The sequence below is a fragment of the Triturus cristatus genome, chromosome 7 (assembly GCF_964204655.1).
Source record: "Triturus cristatus chromosome 7, aTriCri1.1, whole genome shotgun sequence".
Classification (NCBI taxonomy): Eukaryota; Metazoa; Chordata; class Amphibia; order Caudata; family Salamandridae; genus Triturus; species Triturus cristatus.
This window is the reverse complement of record NC_140590.1, coordinates 1,450,591,840-1,450,612,343: the sequence shown is the minus strand read 5'-3', so window position 1 is coordinate 1,450,612,343 and position 20,504 is coordinate 1,450,591,840. Positions and strand designations below refer to the sequence as shown.

Sequence of the window (20,504 nt, the reverse complement as noted above, 5' to 3'; positions counted from 1 at the left end):
GTGTTTTCCTGCGTACCTTGACCAATGAAGTGAACACTACCTCCACAGTGGTCCCTCTTGGGATCGAACTATCATACTTTCCCCAAAGTCAATGAGAGCAGGGACGTATGATAAACAATAAGGAAAACCTCAAATTTAGGATGTAGGAAAATTAAATATGTAGAGTCCAGGTGCCAAAAATAAATTAAACACAAATAAAGGACAAGTAAAAGCGAGCATGGAGCAGGATGGTAGGAGACACGTATGCTGGACAAGAGAAATAACAACGGGAGAAAGGGAAATGCGAATGACAAGAGGAAGGGGAGAACCACAGAGCAATGGAGAACAATGGTGGGAGGAAGACTAGGAAGGAAAAGCAGAGAACGACTGGTGGCAACAGAAGGGAAGGATGGCAACAGGAGGGAGGGATTGGGCAACAGGAGGGAGGGACTGGGAAACGGGAGGAGGGACTGGATAACAGGAGGGAGAGACTGGGTAACAGGAGGGATTGAGAGACCGGGTAAGAGGAGAACAGGAGGGAGAGACTAGAGAAAAACACAATCAAAGGGATGGAGAAAACCAGAGGGAGGTTCTGGAGAACTAGAAGAGAGCTGGAAAACAAGTCAAACGGACAGGAGAACAACAAAAGGTAGGGTTTAAGGAACAACAGGTAGGAGGGACTAGAACAAATAGAAGATTGGAATTCCAGAACAAAGGGAAAGACTGGATAGGAGCAGTCAGGGCCAATGTCGAACACAAGCCAGGGGGAATGGAGAACAAGAAGCAAATTCCCAACAAGCGGCATTGTGTAAAGACGAGAGTAGTTAGAAGGTCGATGTTAACACGTCTGAGCAGAAGAGGGGGTAGACTTACAAGAAAGGGCAAGAGTAGTGATATGTAGGAATGATAGGGAAGCGAGGTGTAGATGCGGCAAGAAAGAAAGAGAAGATGTACGTGGAGAGAAGGGAGCAGAAACATAAGAGGCGAGGTGTGGGGGAGAGAACAGCGGGATGGGGATTTAGGAGAGAGGGAAGTGAGTGGAGGAGAGAAGAGAGTTGACAGAATAGGATGTTAGGTGAGGAGGACAGAGAAATGCGTGGAGGAAATAGGTGCCCAAACCAAAGACATAATAAAGGCACGTGGCAAGGGAATGAGAGGGTATCACTGAACGAAAGTGTACACTGGATTGGGTTCTGAGCGATGGGAAGCGGGAGGGATTGCAGAAAGTAGGACAGTGGAGAAGGAGAAAGAAAGGGCAATGAATGGGGACACCAATTGCTATTTTTTAGAAGATTTATGTCTATAAAAAAAGTCAGAGACAAAGATATCAAAGTGCAGAGAGAGGGGCATCTGAGAGAGGTGCACTGCACAGTAAAGGTAAGAGAGGTTGTAGAGAGGGAAGTGCGCACTCGGTAGAGTACTGGAGAGGTTGGAGAAAAGCCAGTAAAGAAGGAAGAAGAGGACATGCACTGAAGAGAGGGAGGACGGAGAAAGTACAGATCGAACAACATCTGCATAGAGAGATACCAACCCTTTAGGATGTGCCGAACGATTTTGATGGAGCTGCCTCTCATATTCAGAATTTGATGCACTCGCTGTCGAATCTAGAGGAGTGTGGGGGGAGAAAGGAGACAGAGACAATGAGATCTGCACACGCACACACAACACCTCTTACAACAGCGCCGCTCTTCCATTAACAGCCAGCCTGTGACCGCTTCACTGCCCTCGTGACACTGGCACGCTTTGGCTTGGAACTCATTAAACCCCCATTACATTGGTGCATAAAACCTTTTCTAATGTTCCCACAAAGAACACACAGAATGCAGAGGGCCTAAAAATAGCCTGGCACACAGGGTAAATTATTTAAGAGATTTACATAACTGTTTTACTCAGCAAGACGGCAAGATAAGTAATGGATGTGAGGAGACTGCTGGAGCATTCGGCTCTTTGAGCATTGTAAAGCCACCCCTCCCTCATCTCCCACACACACCTGCACACAGCTAGAACAGGAACTTGTTTTTTTATATTTTTGAATGCGGTGCTGGGGAAAAAGGGAAATTCACTACGAGAAAATGAGCAACTCTTGATACAACAGTGGTGCAAGCTGCATCGTGCACGATAAAAAATTAAAACAATCTGTCTAGGAGAGTGTCAATTTTGTATCATGTCTGTCTGCAAACATCTCCTAAGGCGGTGGGACCAGACGTGCATCAGCTGCCTTTTCGAGAATGACTATAGGGCTAATAGTTCAATCCATACGTATTCTCCCTTTGGGATCTCTGCACAGATGATCTTCAAGGTGATCTGATGCAAACTTACATGACATGCAATTCACTGGGCTCTGTCTGCTAGGCCTCCCAACAGAAATGTACGTAAAAAGACACACCTCACAAATTGTTGGGTTCCGTATAGAGTGAAAAGCAGTCTTAATGGAATAACAGAGGCACCTACCTAGTGCTTAAGCTTGGTCTGGTGGGCCTACAAACTAATACAAAGGTGGCCGGTCTCAGTGACAGCTTCAGTTCCACTGTTCTAAGAGAAGGGCAAGTGAGCAGCAGGCCCACAAGACTCATGGTTGCTGTCGGCAATCACTTGTTTATAAGACTGACAGATGGTGCATCTTAGATAATGAGCCTGAGGACTGTCTGTTAAAGGACAGTGAACCCAGAGGGATAAGAGAGGCCCATCCCCAATGAATCTTGGATTGTGCCTGGTAAAGTGGTGCACTAACAGAAAGGGCAGGAGAGATTCCTGAATCAGCATTCATGGGAGGGTTGTTGAGGCCCCAGCCAAATTTAACAGACCCAACATCCATTGGGTTTGGATAATCGTAATACGGTCATACACAATACTCTTGTCACTTATAGGGCTGGGGGAATGAGAGAGGTAGTTATATGGGTATATGTTTGTACTTTCCCTTGTAATATCACAAACACCAAAAAACAAACATAGCTCAGCAGATATGGCTCACAACTGTTTATAACCGGACATCCCCATTAGTGAGTAATTTACTCAATTCACGATGATTCGCGTCCCAGTACCTGGAGATAGAATCCCGGGGGTATTTCCAAAAAGGAACGGGATGACCTCACACACTCCCCAAGTGTCTTGCTTCATTATTGGCCATCCCACGTTCGCCAGAGTGATGGGTAGCCCTTGTTGTGGTTAGAGGGACTATGCAGGGATGATACAGGGAATGGGGGATCCAGGCAACTAAAAACCATGTGCACCTACCCATGCTCAAAAATGGTCTTTTATTATGTGGGTGGTGTAGAGGTGATTAAAAAAGGTTATGGGCACCTCAGGGTCTAATACACATATCATGTCCCATCTAGGTCGACATGTTTCAGCCCTGCAGAGGCTCACGGGTCAGTCCAGGGCTTTCCACAGGAATCCTGCTTGTCCCAATTTAAATCCCCCATTTCGCGAATCATCCCTGAAAAAATAAGCGTCCCAGTTACTGGTGTTTGTACAATGTACTGTTCTATCAAATGCAACACTGGTACATTTTATGTATGTCTACGTAACTCTTCTGTCTTTATAGGACCCTACCAATGACAAAGTACAATTTCATGACCTTGACCAGCCATTAGGAACTGGTACAGTATGTATGCGTGTGCACTGTGTTGGTGTAAACACATCCGTGGGCCTCTGCAGAGCTGAAACATGTCGACCTAGATAGGACATGAGCTGCGCAATTTAGGCTCGCGTGTCCGATAACCTTTTTTTAATCACCCCTACACCACCCATCTAATAAATGAAAAATTTTGAGCATGAGCACTACAGCATAATTTAGGCTCAAGTGTCAGATAACCTTTTTTAATCAACCCTACACCACCCATCCAGTAAAAGACTATTTTTGAGCACGAGCACTAGAGCATTCTCTGGCGAGTGCGGGATGGCCAATGATGAAGCAAGACACTTGGGGGTCTATGAGGCCATACCGTACTTTTTGGGAAATACCCCCAGGGTCCTGTCACCAGGTACCGAATTGAGTAAATTACTCACCAATGAGGTTGTCTGGCTTCCACAGTTGACAGCCATATCTGCTGTGGTATGTTTGTCCTTTGGTGTTTGTAATCTTAATAAGGTGTCAGAAATAATGATTACCATCATACAGTTTGGCCTACAAATTGAGCTATTCGGTATGAAGTTCAGAGATCTACTGGAAACTTCCACCTGCCTCGCACGTACTGCTGATGGACTATCTTGGATTAGCAGACGCAGACAAGATATTCTGAACTCATGCTAATTGTGGGTTTGGCGTGGTGCTCAAGGACAAGGCCTGGGAATGTGGCAATTCAAAGACACCAACAGTTGAGGAGTACTATTCAAATATGGAATGGTTTATAGCTGCTGAAAGCAAATATGGAATGGTGTATAGCTGCTGAAAGCAATCTACTGCAGATGCGACGAAATAGTAGACAGGGAGTTGGGAACTTTAGGTTGCTCGTTATGGTATTTATTAATAAATGTGGATGAATTTGATTTGATACAGAGAGTCTAAGATTTGTGACTGGTGGGTATGTTTAATGCTTATACAGTTTGAATGGTGAAAAAAGGAGGATTGTTGTACTCTAGATGTTAACAGATGGATACCATAGTTAAATGATGAACCATTGCAAGTAGGATACATTGAACACAGGTTTGATAATTTGTAAGTGATCCTATATGTAGAATTCAATTAAAAAAAAGAAACATCCCATACTTTGAGAACTATCAGCATTTAAACTGCAGGAATTTTGATGGGCAAATAATACTTTTACTGCTCTGAACTACAGCACTCGACCTCGTAGAGTAGATGGCAATGTGGAGAAAATAGTTTTTCACAAACTCTTAGTTATGCTCCTGTGAAACCATGGAGAAACGATGGTGTGGCAGCATCCTTTTTACTGCCAGCTTCCAATGGGGCTTGAGTTGCCTTCTACGCAGAGTGTACTCATTGTATATGTGACCCAGCAGGACACAGACACACCAAGGCTCTCTCCGGGTTCAACATATGTATGGCTGACACCTCCTGACCTCATCTAAGGATAAGTTGGTACTATGAAGATGTATTTGAGAAGGTGGCTATATCAGGGGTCTGTGACTAATTAAGATTTCTGGCACTGTGTTAAGATAGTCATTATTTATTTAATGTTGTGTCTATTAAGTGTTTATAATTAGAGGGGGGATTGAGCCATATACTCTACCCTCGTGTGATATTAACTCCATGTAATTGTTCGGCTCCAGTGAAAAGGAAGGCATGTTTGCATACACAGAAGGATAAAAGTGGTCCTTGGCCAATGGAGTCAGTTAGGAGTTACTGTCTATATTAAAAGATTAACATGCAAAGAGCCAGTACCACCAGTTCTTTGGCATCCCTTCTGAGTCACATCCAAGATTTAAGGAATTCGATTTTCATTACTTGAACCATGCTGTCAAGATAGCATTGTATTCATTGTATTTGTATCCTGCTCATATAAACTTAACAGCTGTCAAAAGATCCTCAAACAAATGAGTCAAGTAGTGTGATTGACAGAAGCAGGATTTTTTCAGTTGTCACTGGTATTTGTGACATTAACAAGGGTGAACATTTGTCAAGAAATTGTGTTAGGAGAATAAAGACTATGGCCATATGTACACTTGAAATACGTAAGTGTACTGTCATTTCAAGTAGATTTCCAGAGGTGTGCCGATGAATGACAGGTTTGACCAAAGAATCACTCTGACCATGCCTTGAAAAAGCAACTCAATAAGAATAAAGAAGCATTATTCCTTCCTACTCTATGTGATTTTACTTATTAGCTTCTGATATACAGAGCATTGTATCCTAAATGGTACTATGTAAATTTACATTTATGGGTGCTGGCATTTGCAAAACTTTGCAAACACTACTAACACACCAATGGGCCAGGGAGCTTACCCACAGCATAGAAATGCGTGAGCACACCAAGAAACATATTTGTCCACACTAACTAGGTCACTTACAAGAACTCAAAGGTGAAGGGGCTCCTTCTTCAATTGCACATATGCACCAATGAAAAGTAGATAGCCTTCATCGAGGGGAAGCCATAACCTAGTAATGTAAATCTGTAAGGCAATACTGCCTGTCCTAGACATCCATCACAAATTCAACTGCACAGCGAGATTATAAGTTTCTGTTCTCAAGGGAGATATCAAGAACATACGACAAAGAATGTAGAATACGTAGGGGATTAAAATCCTAACTTAGATAGCCTCTTTGCCCAGAAACTGAAAACTTTGGTCAACTTTATGAAGAAAAATGGCTGAAATGTTCTGTCCTTAATGTTACCTAGTAGGCACCAAAGGAAAGGCCAATCATAGCAAATGAAGTGTTTTTTGATGTTGTGTACTCCAGCTGTACAAAATGTAATCCTAACTGGTGGAACCACTCTGGATGTGCAACATCAGGTCTCTTACTTGGGGGATGCCAGCATTGCTGATCTCGGCCATGATGTTGCAAATGAGCTGCAGAACAAAGAGTCCAGCGTCGAGCCTTCGCAAGTAGAACTCATCTTCAATGTCATCAGTGAGGATCTCACCGCGCTTCACCATGTCCTAAAGGAAGGGAAATGGAAGGTGTGGAGAGAACCCCGACAATTAAGAAATCTTTTCTTTCACAAAGGAAGGAATAACATACTTGAAGTTAGGGGACGGCGGGGATACAGATATTGAAATAGGGAATTTTACATTGAAGCATGGCCAGAGGAGTGCAAGCCACTAGACAGCAATGCGCCGCAACTCTAGCTCACAAACACTACTACTTCAGAGAAACTGTATGTTGTGTTATTTGTTTGCCTTCCTCTGCAAAGAAATCTCAATAAAAAAAGAGAGGACATATTTTCCAGTATTACAAGTTATCTGCCGCTAAACATGACCTACATCAGTCCACTGGTGAGTGGAACCAGACATATTAATGAAGCTACAATCATTGATAACGTACACGGTTACCTACACTTCCCTCTTTGTTGCACAGATATTACATAACTCACAAATGTTCTAATCAAAACATATTTGTTATCTGATTAATTGAAAAAACTCCCACTTGCCAAAAATGGGAGTATTTTGAGCACTGCCACATTCAGACCTCTTGCTTTAAATAACACCATTATACAATCTTGCCATTTCAGGTCTGGACAAATAATCCAGGCTGTTGCTCAGACATGGCATGGAGCACCTTTGGTGTTCAGCATTATTTTATGCTGAATCTTGGTTGCTGACTAATACAGACGCACAGCTCCACTGATGAGGTGTATAGCTTTATTTTAAAAACATATCCTCCACCATCGGACTACTGTTCTGTCATGGGCCCCAAATACCTCCTCCATCACAGGCAGCATTTTATTTGCTTCCATGATTTCCCACACAGACTGAAAGAAAGGGACCTTTGCCCAGAGTAATGGCAGGTCCTTGGTTTAATGTTCATGGACCAGATCCTCACCAACTAGATTATGTCCTTGGACCACACTATGCAAAGGGGCTACTACAATCACTAAATGCAGATCCCTCAACCACTACAAGAGCATTTTTGTTTCTCCCATTAATGGCGTGTACCCGCTTTATGTGTGCGCCCTTTTTGAGAGATTCCCTTATCAGTCACGAAACTAAAATAGTTGCAGGTCCTTACCTCGTCTAGGAAAAGAAACATTTTTCACAATAAAGGCAGAGCCTCTCTGTCTCTAAAGGTAGGCCCTCCCCACGCCCATCCAGGGCGTTCATCAAATTATAAGTAGGCACTTTGCTAAGCCTAGAAGAGCAAACCACCCTCACGCCTTAAAGCCTGGACCATCACAATTACTTCTGAGCGTAAGATTTTGAACTAATATTGATTCTGACAGACCTGAAAATGAAGTCCATTCTGCAAGAGGAAACAGAAAACTATAATTTTCTCTGGGTATTAAGTATAGGGTAATAATGTTGCTAAGGTGCCAATTCAATGAGCAGCCAAGGGAACTATAAATTATTTCTTTTTCTCAAATGGCGTAAAATGTCATTTATAATTGGAAATGGATTAGAGGCAAATATAACTTTCTCGCGTGTATGGTTTGTGGTGAATTGCAGAGAAAGAAAAGGGGAGAGTCAAATCCCCTAAAGTAAACGCAATGAGGACTGTGCGCAATCATCTTAAAAGGTTAACACGGAATAGGGGGCAAAAGGAAGTTTTTTTTTTACAGATATACTTACTTGGCAAAATGTGCTTTTGCAAATAAGCCATAAGGATAATCAATTGTTCTGATGGGGTTTGGTTCCCTTCCTTACAGTGTGTTTATAATTTCATGGATGTATTACAAAAAAAAACCTTTTTTTAATTCAGTTTGCTTTCTTCAATCCAATTGCAATGTGTTGACTAATATTTATTACTTTATACAGCATTTGTTTATGTGATAAACTGAAAGACACTATTGAATGCTTGTCTACTTCTGTAAGGACATGGCCGCAAGCGCCCCCCACCATGTTTAACCCCTTGGATGCCCGCCCCTTTCCCCGCCCAGTGCCGCGCCTTGCATTAGCGGGCGGAGTTCATGACGAGCTGGACTCGTCATGGGCACAGCGCCACCGCAGCCCATGACGAGTCCAGCTCGTCATGGGCACTGAAGGGGTTAAGCTTGCTCACAATATTTTACATTTACGTCATAATTGTAAAAAAATCTATAGAATATTCTTGAGGAGTGTGACCAAATTATTTTATCAAGGGAATGATAACACTTGGCTTAAACAGTTTGCATATCACTGGTCTGCGGTAGAAAGCAGATTATCTGCCTGAGATTTGCTATTGCTGAAAGAATGAGGACAAAAACAAATAGGCACTGGCAATGCCAATGGATCTGTTTTAATGTGCTGCACCCAGCACTGGCACACTGCCTACTGCAGGCACATCCTGCACTTACACAAGCACACCACAGCAGGGACAAAGGCCACCGCTCACCCAGGACAAATGCACACTTCTCACAGTGAATTCACAAAGGCACAAATCATTCTATTCACTGACTGACACTTCTCCACCTGCACTCACACAAGTACAGCTCTCTCCCTGCACGTCATGTGAGAGTGCAAGGGTCAGGGTTTGAAAAGGAGTAGTGTATGGCTTCTACCAACTCCTTTCTCACCCTGAGACAACTGCATGTCAAGGCACTAAACCGACCTGAGCATTACGGATTAAATGGGCGCATCAGCTACTGCCATCTCCTGCCGTCTATAGGAGCCAGTCATTGGTAGTCAGTTTGTGAGTGTTGGTCCTGCTGTGACTCTGCTCATCCGAGCCATCAATGCTTGCTTGATGGCCGCGCCCTTAATAATAGATTCTCTCCTAACTCTCAGCAAGACCAGCAAGGAGACAGCATGTGCCAGACACAACTTGCATCTCCGCACAATACCCACCTGAAGGGACAGAAAAAGCTACCTTCCAAGTGTACCACTTATAAAACTGTGGTGACAAGATAAATTATGACTGTAAAAAATGTGTACTTTTAACTCAATACCTGAAATACTGTGATGACTCCATTCTTCACAATTCTTTTTGAGGGCGTAAAACACCTCAATTAAGTTTTTTGTGGGTGGGTTAGATTCAACCAGGAGACTGGATGACATGAGGAAGTAATATTCTAAAAATGTACTCTTATTTTGTACTACAAAAACAAGGGAGATACAGGCAATACATAAAAGGTATATAAAACAAGCATTGGAAATGCAATAGGTCTCGCCTTTGATTAAGTTAAAGCCATTTCCTTTGCTAATGGTATTGTATAGGAAAGCAAATCGCTTTAACTTAATGAAAGGCAAGACCTATTGCATTTTTAATGCTTGTTAAATGGTGCATTACATGCTTTCAGCTGGTGGTTGTCCTTTTGTAATAGATCTCCTGAAACATTTATGGTCATAACAGTACAGGATGGACCAGGGCTGGCCTCACCACCTCCGCCAGTTGAAAGCTGCCCACGCCCTGTGGTTAACCCAAAAAGTGTATAATTGATAAGAGTAAAGGAAAACAATACATCACAAGAAGTTAAACCTCCAACAATTCCTGCCATGATCCACCCGCCAATAGAAGCAAATCAACAAAAAAATACAGCGCTCAGAGCCATAGTTTTCCCCCAATATTTGCAAGTTGCACTAACAGCAGTAAAATTCGGTTTAGATCGCTTTCCTTGCCGACTTTCTTTGAAGGCTCTAGCAGAAAACTCAGGTTTCACCTAACTCACTCACTCCAGTGTATTCTGTCAGGCCCCCTCTAAACATTTGGAAGTGGGAGACAGGAGGAGGGTAGTTGAACACAGATACAGGTGGGGCTTCAATGGTGCAACAGAATGAACTGCATCCTTTATACTAGGCATAGGGCGACACTTGAATTAAACTTCCAAAATGAGTGAAATTAGCTTTTTGCTAAATTTTGCACCAGTCGGTCACTTCGTTTTTGCCCACTGTGTCATCGAGAGACATTTTGTGCTCAAACCAGCCTCCTGCCGGTATCCCATGTGATGTTTCTACTGGAAGTCTGCCCTCGCATGTAAAAGACACACTGGATACCTCACATAGTTCTTGTCTCACGAAATTGAAGACAGCAGACAATTTTGTACACATCTACTTAAATACTGGTGTTTAGGTGGTTTAAAATCACTCCAAATCTTGGTAAAAAAACGGAACTTAGGCACACAGGTGAATGATCAGTCTCTCACAACACTGGCAAAGTGGGAAAGTCAAGACTAGATCTTAGGCCTCTTGGTTCCAGGTGATAAGCATCCCCACCCTTAGGCCGCCAACCCACCACCCCAACCTCACACCCACTTACTTATCAATCACACCCGTGCGCACCTCTTACCGAGCATCCGGTGCACTCTCTTAACATTTTAGTCACAGTGCTTTACTGTGTAGGTGTTTAGCACACAGCAAATTCTTAATTCCCATCAGCTATTAACAATGTAAGTAGCCTCGGATATGGCACCACAGGGCTCCAAGAGCAGTCTCACTGCACACAATGCTGCCGATTGCCAGATAAAAGAACCTGAACTGATGGCGCTGCATGGGTGCAATGAGCTGAAATCCTAGTGAGCAAACGTAACAGCAGGCACGTCAAATGGGCCCAGTGTCGCCAGTCGCTCCCTCGTGATTGTAACGGCCCCCCTCCCCCTCTTTGCACCACCACTAGTGAAGTCCGGGGCCGCACTGTGCACAGGTGCACCGAACACAGCAGCAGCATCTCTTAGCTGTATTGTTCCATCGGCTTGTAGGTATGGCTATTCGCCTTCTTAGCAAATACAGCTCTAATTTAAAAGATAGTACCACGAACATGAAAGCAGAATACTACTTTACCTGGTGTGGGGTATGCTACCAGAAGACACACCAGGTGCAAAGGCTAAAATACCCAAGACCTATGCCTTTTCAGCTCTTGAATCATTTTCACTCAGGTACCCGTTTAGAGTGCAATAAGAGAGGTGGTTCTGCACTCTCCACCAGTCACGCACTCTCACCTGGGGCAGGGAGGTCAGCCCGTCCACATTGGCAGTGTTGATGTCCGCCCCACGAGCCAAGAGCCGCTTCACCTCCTCGGTATCCACACTGGAACAGGCAGCCAAAAATACGGCGCCGTCCTCAAAATGCACCCGGGGCAGCCGCTCCCCGCTCTCCTCCGGGGCAACCGACGCTGCCTCAGAGCACCGCCAGCGCCGCAGCTGCTCGGCATGGCGTGCCCATTCAGACTCGGCCCGCCGTACCCCCAGCTCCGGCTCGGACATCCTGGGAGCCACGACCCACGAACCGTTCGACTGACATTCAGAGCTTCCCAGCCGCCATCTTACTGTTCCCGAAGCATCTCGGGAAGCCGCCTGACGCCATCTTACTATTCCTGATGTTCCTCTAGAAATCTGAGACGGCCACTTTACTGTTGCCAATATCATCGGACTCCTCCAAACACCAACGTACAGCTAAGAGGATATACCGGAAAACGTCACAATCTTGCTTTTATTTGGGTTTGATTTGGGAAAAAGTTTATGTTGATCTTTTAAAATATATTTTCTATTGACGAATAGCATCCCGGCTCTCTAAAGCGCATTGGAGCATAAGGCAGAACGTGGCATTTTTTCCCCTTTTTCTGCCGTCCCAGGCCTCGCCTGCTAAAAGGTTTCTTATCTTTATGGGGCAATGTGTTTGGCCCCATAAAGATAAGAAACCTTTTACCACACAGGTAAGTCAAGCGAGCCAGTCCAACTGGGACGGCTCTAAAAGAGAAAAGTGTACGTCACTGGAAGCTCTTTCCCAATGGCTAGCCACCGTTTAGCATAAACGGTGATGCCAGCCAATGGAAAAGAGGGGCGGGGCTTAAACCCTGCTAGTGAAAGCTACCCTAACTCATTAAATCTCGCCAGCGAGACTGCGCATGTCTGCGCAGCCTACGCAGGTCGAGACCTAAAAATGTGTGTGTCAAAATTTGACTCTTAGTCGCATGATCAGATTATGACTTTGGCGTTATAGCCAATCATTTTTTTCAGTCCAGTCCCATGTCTGACTCGGGGACACACTGGTGACAAGAGAAGCAGGGATGGTGACAGGAGAGGTGGTGACAAGAGACAGACCGTAACCTGCAAGCACCTTTTCATAGTCACTGTTAGGTTCCCTGTAAATTAGCCGCGAAGCATAAACAAATATGAAATTAGGGTAAAAATTGAGAGTGCATTAGAGCCTTGCTATTCCGTCAGTAGTAGCTGAAGGGTGGATGCTGGGGTAAAGCTACATAATATGGTTGAATCAAGACTACAGTGAAGCAAACAGGCAAATAACAGAACAAATTACACTTTGGGGGAAGGAAACCAAGGGACAATAAGTAACCAGCCAAAGGTTTGATTGAAGATGCGGTCTGATTTTGGACATCCAGATGTTCAGCAATCAACTAGTGAAAGAGTCTTGGTTTGTTTTTTCTCAGAGAGAAAGTTGACTTACTATGGTGGGAACAAGGGTAGCCATAGACCTATGTGAAGATGTTGAGGTTCAGACATCTGTGAAAATTGAGGAAATCTAGTCCTAAATATGAGAGTAGAGCATTCCAAAGGGATGAAGCATGTTTATCACATTAATCATGGCTTTTTCGCAGGAGGAGGTAAAATCAAGCAAATTAAGTCATGTTCAGAATCAGATTAGAATCATGTGATCTTCTGGTAAATTACAAACACGTCCTAAATCAGGTGAGCGGCAACGAGTTATGGATGGACTTTGCTCCCTGTATACAGTGGGTACACATTGGCTTCGGTGTTGACTTGCCAATCATCAGGAAATTCATTGATTATCAAAGAAAGTATTCAAGTATGGATCACTGCATGAGTGACTGATTTCAGCACTATGTTGCATGTATCTCATCCAGTGCTTGCATTTAAATCACATCTTTTGACCTGGAGGCTATTGCCTAAAACAACCCTGGTGAATTGATACTGTCAGACCTTAAACTAGTCCGCATAAGCCATGATCGGTTGACATGTGGTGAGTTGCGTGAAAGCTTTGCATTCAGATTCTGGGGTGAGGATAGCTAGTACTTTCTATCAATAACTTTTAAGAAATTCCCTCTTACTGCTAAATTTAACTTGAGAGGACAAAAGTGACACTTTTCATCATTGGGCGCTGCAATTTACTGAGAGTGCTTACACTGTCTGCATTTATTTTTTTAATAGATAAATATTAATGAACTATTTTGAAAATAGAACAAATGTTGGTGCTTTCGTACTAAATGAGGTGGCATTACAGATCCTCATCATAGCCGTAAGCACCTCTCAATACTCGTTAACCGCTCTGGATACAGAATGCGGGGTTCTAAATGCGGAGGCGCTGGCCTTTCCCAGGAGGAGCGCAGTTTTTACTCTTGTGGCATAAACTGAAACACTGAACAACCCCTTACTGTTTTATGGAAATTGCTTCCATTTGTTCCGGCGGAGCAGTGCGCATTGCAGTGTTTGCAAAAAGAGCTTGGGATTTGCAGGCTCTGACGATTTGGGAGAAAAGGAACACCGAATGCCAACATTTTCCTGAGAAAAGGCACACAGAGTAAGCACGTCCACACACTGACATATGTAAATGTTTGTGCAGAAGGTACTGGGGAACAACCTGTTCCAAGACTCACTCCCCTTAGGTCGGGCTGCATTTATATTGGCCAAATGTAGTGAAGTGATATCCGCAGAAAGTCACAATAACTACAAAGGGCCTCATCTAAGTTTTCCTACCATGTGTGCTTCCAAGCCAGCCTGTGTGGTTGTAAGACAGAGGCAAAACTACCTCATGCTAGAATGACAGAGGCTCATCAGATTACCCTATTGCCCTGGAAATGCCCGCATGTCCATGTGACAGAGGTGAACGCTGTGTTGTGTTGGCACACAATATACTAGAAAGGAACAATCACAAAGAAAGAGGAAATTCTTTAAATACATTATTTCGGGACAAAAGCATGACAAGGGCCTTCCTTTAAGGTTTTGAGTACTTCTACTTACAGCAAAACAAAAAGGATAAAAAAAAGCAGCTTTTTCAGCCACTCACATGCCCGTCCTCATTTAGTAATACGTCCAAGTACCTCTTGCAGTGCTCATTTTAAATGTATTTGAGAAAGTGAACAATGTTAATATATGGAATGCGATCTTCAATAAGAAATTCACCCCACAAAATGGGGCAAAATGGTTGTGCCAAAATGTATCTGACCAATTTCTATAGGTGGGCGGTCCAATGGCGCAACGATGGTCACCAAAAACCATCCAATGCGATCTTTGCTTTCCATTACAGATGTACAACTTCACTGGTGTACGGGCTTCGTCATCGTGCATAGAGTGGAACCACTTTGTCCATTTGTCCCTCGAGAGTTCTCCGTCACTGACAGCCTTCAAATGTCACCCATTTCAACACTCACTGATGCTAAGGCTGCTGGGTGCTTTTGGCCGCTTTCCAAGAGGGGGTTCTAAAAGATTCTGGTGTCAGTCACCGACAAGTATTCAATACCCTAGTAACGGTGGAAGTGGGGTCTAGGATGCTTTCCACCACTCATGATGAATATACTGCCAGGGATAATATGGGTTCTGGTTACTCAGTAGATAGTGTTAAAAGCAGAGACCCAGTGCCTATATGATGAATATTTAGATAGTGTGCTCCACGTCGAGGCACTGAAATTTTGCACATCTGCGGATGTGCCAGTTTCCATATAATTGTGGATTTACCATATTTGCCACATAATCCACAGTCTGATGCTTAATTTATGGATTTCAACAAAAGAAGCTGTTTGTAGCTCAGGTTAAAATGTACTTTAAAAAGCAGCAGTCCGTTTAGTTTACAGCTCACCTTCTGTTGCTATATACTATGGTCAAGTGTTAAACTGGTACTAATGAGTTAAACTGCTACTAATGAGTTAAAATGTCTGCCCAGGCAGTATTAATGTGTGCTAAAATGAGAAAAAGGTGAAGTACAATTACAGAATGTGCATTACACCTACAGAATGTACATTGCACCGTATAATTGGCGTTTCTAGGTCAACCATATAACATATATATTCCATTGCTACAAAAACTGAATTGATCTCAGCTACAGGGCGAGTGAGCATGATTCACTTGAATTGCGAGGGGATGTAGGCATGTCATTGGCCATTCATTTACTGGAGTCTCGACCATTTGTTTTAACAAAACATTTACTGAGACATCACAAAGGTAAATGAACACTTGCTCACTAGGAGAATGCCTCAAATCTCAAACTTACTGAATGAAGGCAATTAAATCTCTACAGGACAGGAACTTTCTTTCAAAAAGACCTGGCAGGACTTGAACTTCTAGCCTCCAGATTAAATGTAGTAATAATAAAATCATCCATCTATTGCTTTCCCACTATATGCTATATACTAGAATTGCTACTGAGGTAATCAGGAGCCGTATCTCTTGCAGTTTCCAATATCGAACAAAGTAAAGTACGCTGTCAACATTTCCAACAAATTCATGTTTCCTACAGACTTCTGAGGCTCAGCAGATGCGGTATATACCGTCATGCGGCTGGTCACCTCCTCCCGCTCTACCGCCTTCCTTCACAGCCATCAAGGTGAACACATCTAAAGAGTCGTCTGAATGCCAGTACCAATCTGCCAGCCTGTTTTGCTGAGAAGCCTCTGGCTGATGGGAGAAGACAGCTCTGAGATGGGATCCTGGGTTTGCAGAATGAGCTCCAACGGCTCTAATGAGGCAGGATCGACAAGCTCGACTGATCGCAGGTGACACACAAAGAAACACATATCACAAACTGCGGTGGAGCTGGTGTCAACCACACATGACAAGTATATACCTGTTAACTTATGGATGGGAGGGGGCACCAGTTTACAGTATTCTAAAACCGGTCCCTAAATTAGACACTGGCCCATCAAGGTCAAGCACTATCAATTTAAATTACTAAAGAGTACAGCAATAGGACAAAGTATGTTTGAGACATTCGGGAACTGAGGCGCGAAAATCAACATACTTATGAAAACAAGCCAGCAAAGACACTTTCCAGAACCTTTCAATTGAAACTCTAATTTTCTGACCTAGTCCATCTATATATATATCTCCAAATCCACACGTTACCTAAAGGGTAGGGCTCACTCACTTGTTGGCGTCGATAAGGTCAGGGAAAAGCCAGGCACACCCAACGCCAGCAGTGACCTGGCGCGTTTCGGGCATTCGCCCTTCTTCACAGGCTACCTGCTACAAAATGAATGCCAGCAGGTAGACTTTCCAGTGATCTCCCTTTATTTCATCAATCAGACTCAGGTGAGTAAATCTACCAATGCATTCTCGGACTGGAAGTCCATGAAATAAAACACATGTGGGCTGATGGCAGTCTTAATGTAGACTATCAAAGTTCATAATCGAGGGTGTGCCACAAACATCTTCCCCTATACAGCCATTCACCAGTCAGTTCCTGTTGTTGTGGCGCTTCTCCTTTGAATTGAGGATTCTCGTGGTGCAAAGAGGAATGGAGAATATATCTCCTAAACATCTCCACTGGGTGAGTTGGGAATTGTCCGAGAAGCAACAATGTACTACTCCTTGTGTACTGCGGGAGGAATGAGGACTGAATACCCAGAATCCTCATTCTAATGCCACCATTGTGTGCAATACGCAAGTAGTGATAAATCTAAGAAGGTAAGTACAACTCCCTTTTTTCATGTATTGTAGTGCCTAGAGATCCATGGGTCAAAGTGGGGCTGGACATAACTGGTCCCTGTGAGTCACTGCAATCCAAGGAGAGATAAGTTTTAACTTTGGTTGATTACACATGCAAATAGGTTGTGACGAGGGAGCGAGGTGCATGCGCGCATGTGTAACACACTCTGTGGCGACCGGCTCGTTCCTCATAGCGTGGGCTAACCTTGTCAGAACGACAAACACCATCTTTGTGAGGACCGGTGAGTCAGAAGAACCGGTCCCCATAGTGTGTTTTGGTACTTTCGATCGAGTGTATCAAAAAACGAGAGTGAGAGAGTGAGAGAGAGTGAGAGAGGGAGAGTGAGAGAGTGAGAGAGTGAGAGAGTGAGAGAGTGAGAGAGTGAGAGAGTGAGAGAGGGAGAGAGGGAGAGAGTGAGAGAGTGAGAGAGTGAGAGAGTGAGAGAGTGAGAGAGAGAGTGAGAGAGTGAGAGAGAGAGTGAGAGAGAGAGTGAGAGAGAGAGTGAGAGAGAGAGTGAGAGAGTGAGAGAGAGAGTGAGTGAGTGAGAGAGAGAGAGAGAGAGAGAGAGAGAGAGGGATGACTGTTGTACTAGAATTCCTGGAGGAGAAGTTTGTACATGAAGGTGTACCGAAAGTTATCGCTGATAGAGGTGCGCAACTCACATCTACTATGAAGAGGGAATTTTTGTGAGCATTGGGCACACATCGAAAGACAATGGCTTGTTTGAAGCAGCCGGTTAGTCTTTCGATAATGAGCTGCCAACATGGCAGGTGCAAATCTGCAGCTGGGTGCCTTTATTGTAATAGGTCACACTGACCTGGTCTGCACTCGATGCCTCCAGGTAAGGGTATAACATAATATGGGTCCAGGTGTCAAGCCTTTGCATGAATAATTAGTATCCATTGTGGTTGCTCTTTAAGGGTATTCTTCACTTAAGTTTTGTTTTTAATTTAGTGCTTCCCTCCTTACTAAGGTGGGCTAGATATCATACCAATACTTACATCAAACACTCTTTTTGAAAATAAAATGTTTCTAATTTAAGGCCCACTAGCTCGAACCCACTCTTCAGAGATCTCTCACCGATGTACAGAAACAAAGTTCAGGTGACATTTAGATGATTGCTGCCCAGGCAGGAAATGCAGGAGTGTGGGTATCCTCCTCCAAACCGCTCACTAACTACATGACTTATGATAAAAGTACAGCAGTTTATGCAGCAATAACCACATAAAAAAAGGAAATTATAAGAAACAAGTAGAACACAAAAAACAAATGCTGGGGGCAGAATCTTGCAAGGATCCATTATATGAAAGAATCACATTGAAGTTTACGCTGTTCAACTTGGGAATAGGAGAGGGAATACAACGAAACATGGCCTGATACAAGTCTTCATATAAAGGCAGCACTAGCCACACAATTTTCGGTCTCACCACTAGCCGATATAGGGTACAGTTTGAAAATATAAGAATGCCAGGAAGTAAACGTAATACAAATCAAACAATTATAGAAGTGTTAGCACAATCCTTAAAGAACAAGTTACTTACCTTCGGTAACGATATATCTGTAAGAAACATTAGTTAGTTATAGATTCCTTACCTTGGAATTACCTGCAGGAGTCAGACTGTATTCGGAAAGTTTTTTCGTCAGCAGTACATCTGCGCATCGGAAGGTGGCGTCGGTCGGCTTCGCGTCTGCCGTCTTCATCGTGGTCGCTGAGATGACGTCACGGTAGCTACTTAGACGCCGCCATCACGCGCGGATGTCAGTTCTGTACATGACTTTCCGTGCCAGAAATGCAGAGCCATGCAAGACACTGACCACTGGTGCACAAAACTAGGGCACAGAAAGGATGTCCTTAACCCTAGAAATCAGTTCGCAGAACGGGGAGGATGGGTGGGGCGGTAAGAAATCTATAACTTACTAATGTTTCTTACAGATATATCGTTACCGAAGGTAAGTAACTTGTTCATCTGAAAGAAACACTTTAGTTATAGATTCCTTACCTTAGAATAGATACTCCAGCAATACCAACCCCGGTAGTGGGTCTGCGAACCAAGACCACACCAGAAAGTCCTGGAAAACAGAGCAGCCAAAGAAGTCATCTCTCCGGACTTGACTGTCCAGGCAGTAGTGTTTAGTAAATGTGTGCAGCGATGCCCACATAGCTGCCTGACAGATGTCATTTAGAGGAACTCCTCTTCGCAAAGGCAGTAGTGGCTGCTGTTGCCCTAGTGGAATGGGTGCGTAGCCCCACTGGAGGCTCCTTTTTAGCCAGAGAATAGCATGCTTTTATATACAAAACGACCCATCGAGAAATGGTTCGCTTGTGTACGGCCCGACCTTTCTTGGCACCCACATAGCCAACAAAGAGTTGGTCATCCACCCGGAACTGTTTTGTGCGATCCAGATAGAAAGAAAGCACGCGGTTTGGGTCCAGACGGTGGAGCCGCTCTTCCTCTTTCGAAGGATGCGGAGGTGGAAAGAAGGTGGGCAAAGTGATAGTCTGCCAGATGTGGAAGGCAGTGACAACTTGGGCAAGAAGGATGGATGAGTCCTAAGGACAACTTTGTCCGGATGTATAGAGAGAAAAGGAGGCTTAGAAGAAAGCGCCTGGAGCTCACTCACTCGTCTGGCAGATGTGTTGGCCACCAGGAACACAGTTTTGAGAGACAAGAGCCTTAAAGGACAGTTGTGAAGTGGCTCAAAGGGATCGCACATTAAATAAGTTAAAACCAGGTTCAAGTCCCACTGAGACATAACGAAAGGAATAGGAGGACAGAGATGAGTTATGCCTTTCAAGAAGCGACTTATAACCGGGGACTTGAAAAGGGAAGGCTGATCTGGAAGCCGAAGGACAGCCCTTGATAGTGCCCAGAGCTGTGCACTGCTTGGCTAGAGAAAGAAGAAACAAGAGAACCTCGGAAACAGGGGCAGAAAGGGATCCCCAGCCTTCGCTGTGCACCATGCCACAAACTTGTTCCACCGGCAGGCGTATTATGTCTTAGTGGAGGGACGCCTGGCTGCCAAGATTACATCACAGACTTCAGGAGGCAGGTCGAAAGACGTCAACTGCCGCCGCTCAATCTCCATGCAAGGAGGTGGAGACTGGACAGGTTCGGGTGGAGGACTGTACCCTGCTGCTGCAACAGAAGATCCTCCAGACGAGGCAGTGTGATAGGAGGATCAATGGCCATGTTGAGCAGCTCGGAATACCAGACTCTTCGTGCCCAATCCGGAGCCAAAAGAATGACTTGGGCCCGATCGCGCCTGATCTTCTTCAGCACTCTGGGCAGAAGTGGTATAGGCGGAAAGGCGTACAACAGACCGCAACTCTACTCGCAATGAAAAGCGTCGCCTAGCGAGTGCCGCCTTGGAAATTCCAA

The 20,504-nt window shown here is 44.2% G+C and overlaps 1 protein-coding gene across 1 annotated transcript in view; it reads right to left on the bottom strand.

Annotated features, from left to right (window-relative positions):
* The window catches only part of CTNNBL1 (catenin beta like 1), a 460,868-nt gene that overhangs the window by 15,967 nt on the left and 424,397 nt on the right, over window positions 1-20,504 (bottom strand). Inside the window, exons 14-15 of the mRNA XM_085619195.1 lie at window positions 6,403-6,540; window positions 1,511-1,583 (exon numbers count right to left, since the gene is read on the bottom strand). Of these exons, the coding sequence (XP_085475321.1) occupies window positions 1,511-1,583; window positions 6,403-6,540 (211 nt within the window). The remainder of the gene's footprint in view (window positions 1-1,510; window positions 1,584-6,402; window positions 6,541-20,504) is intronic.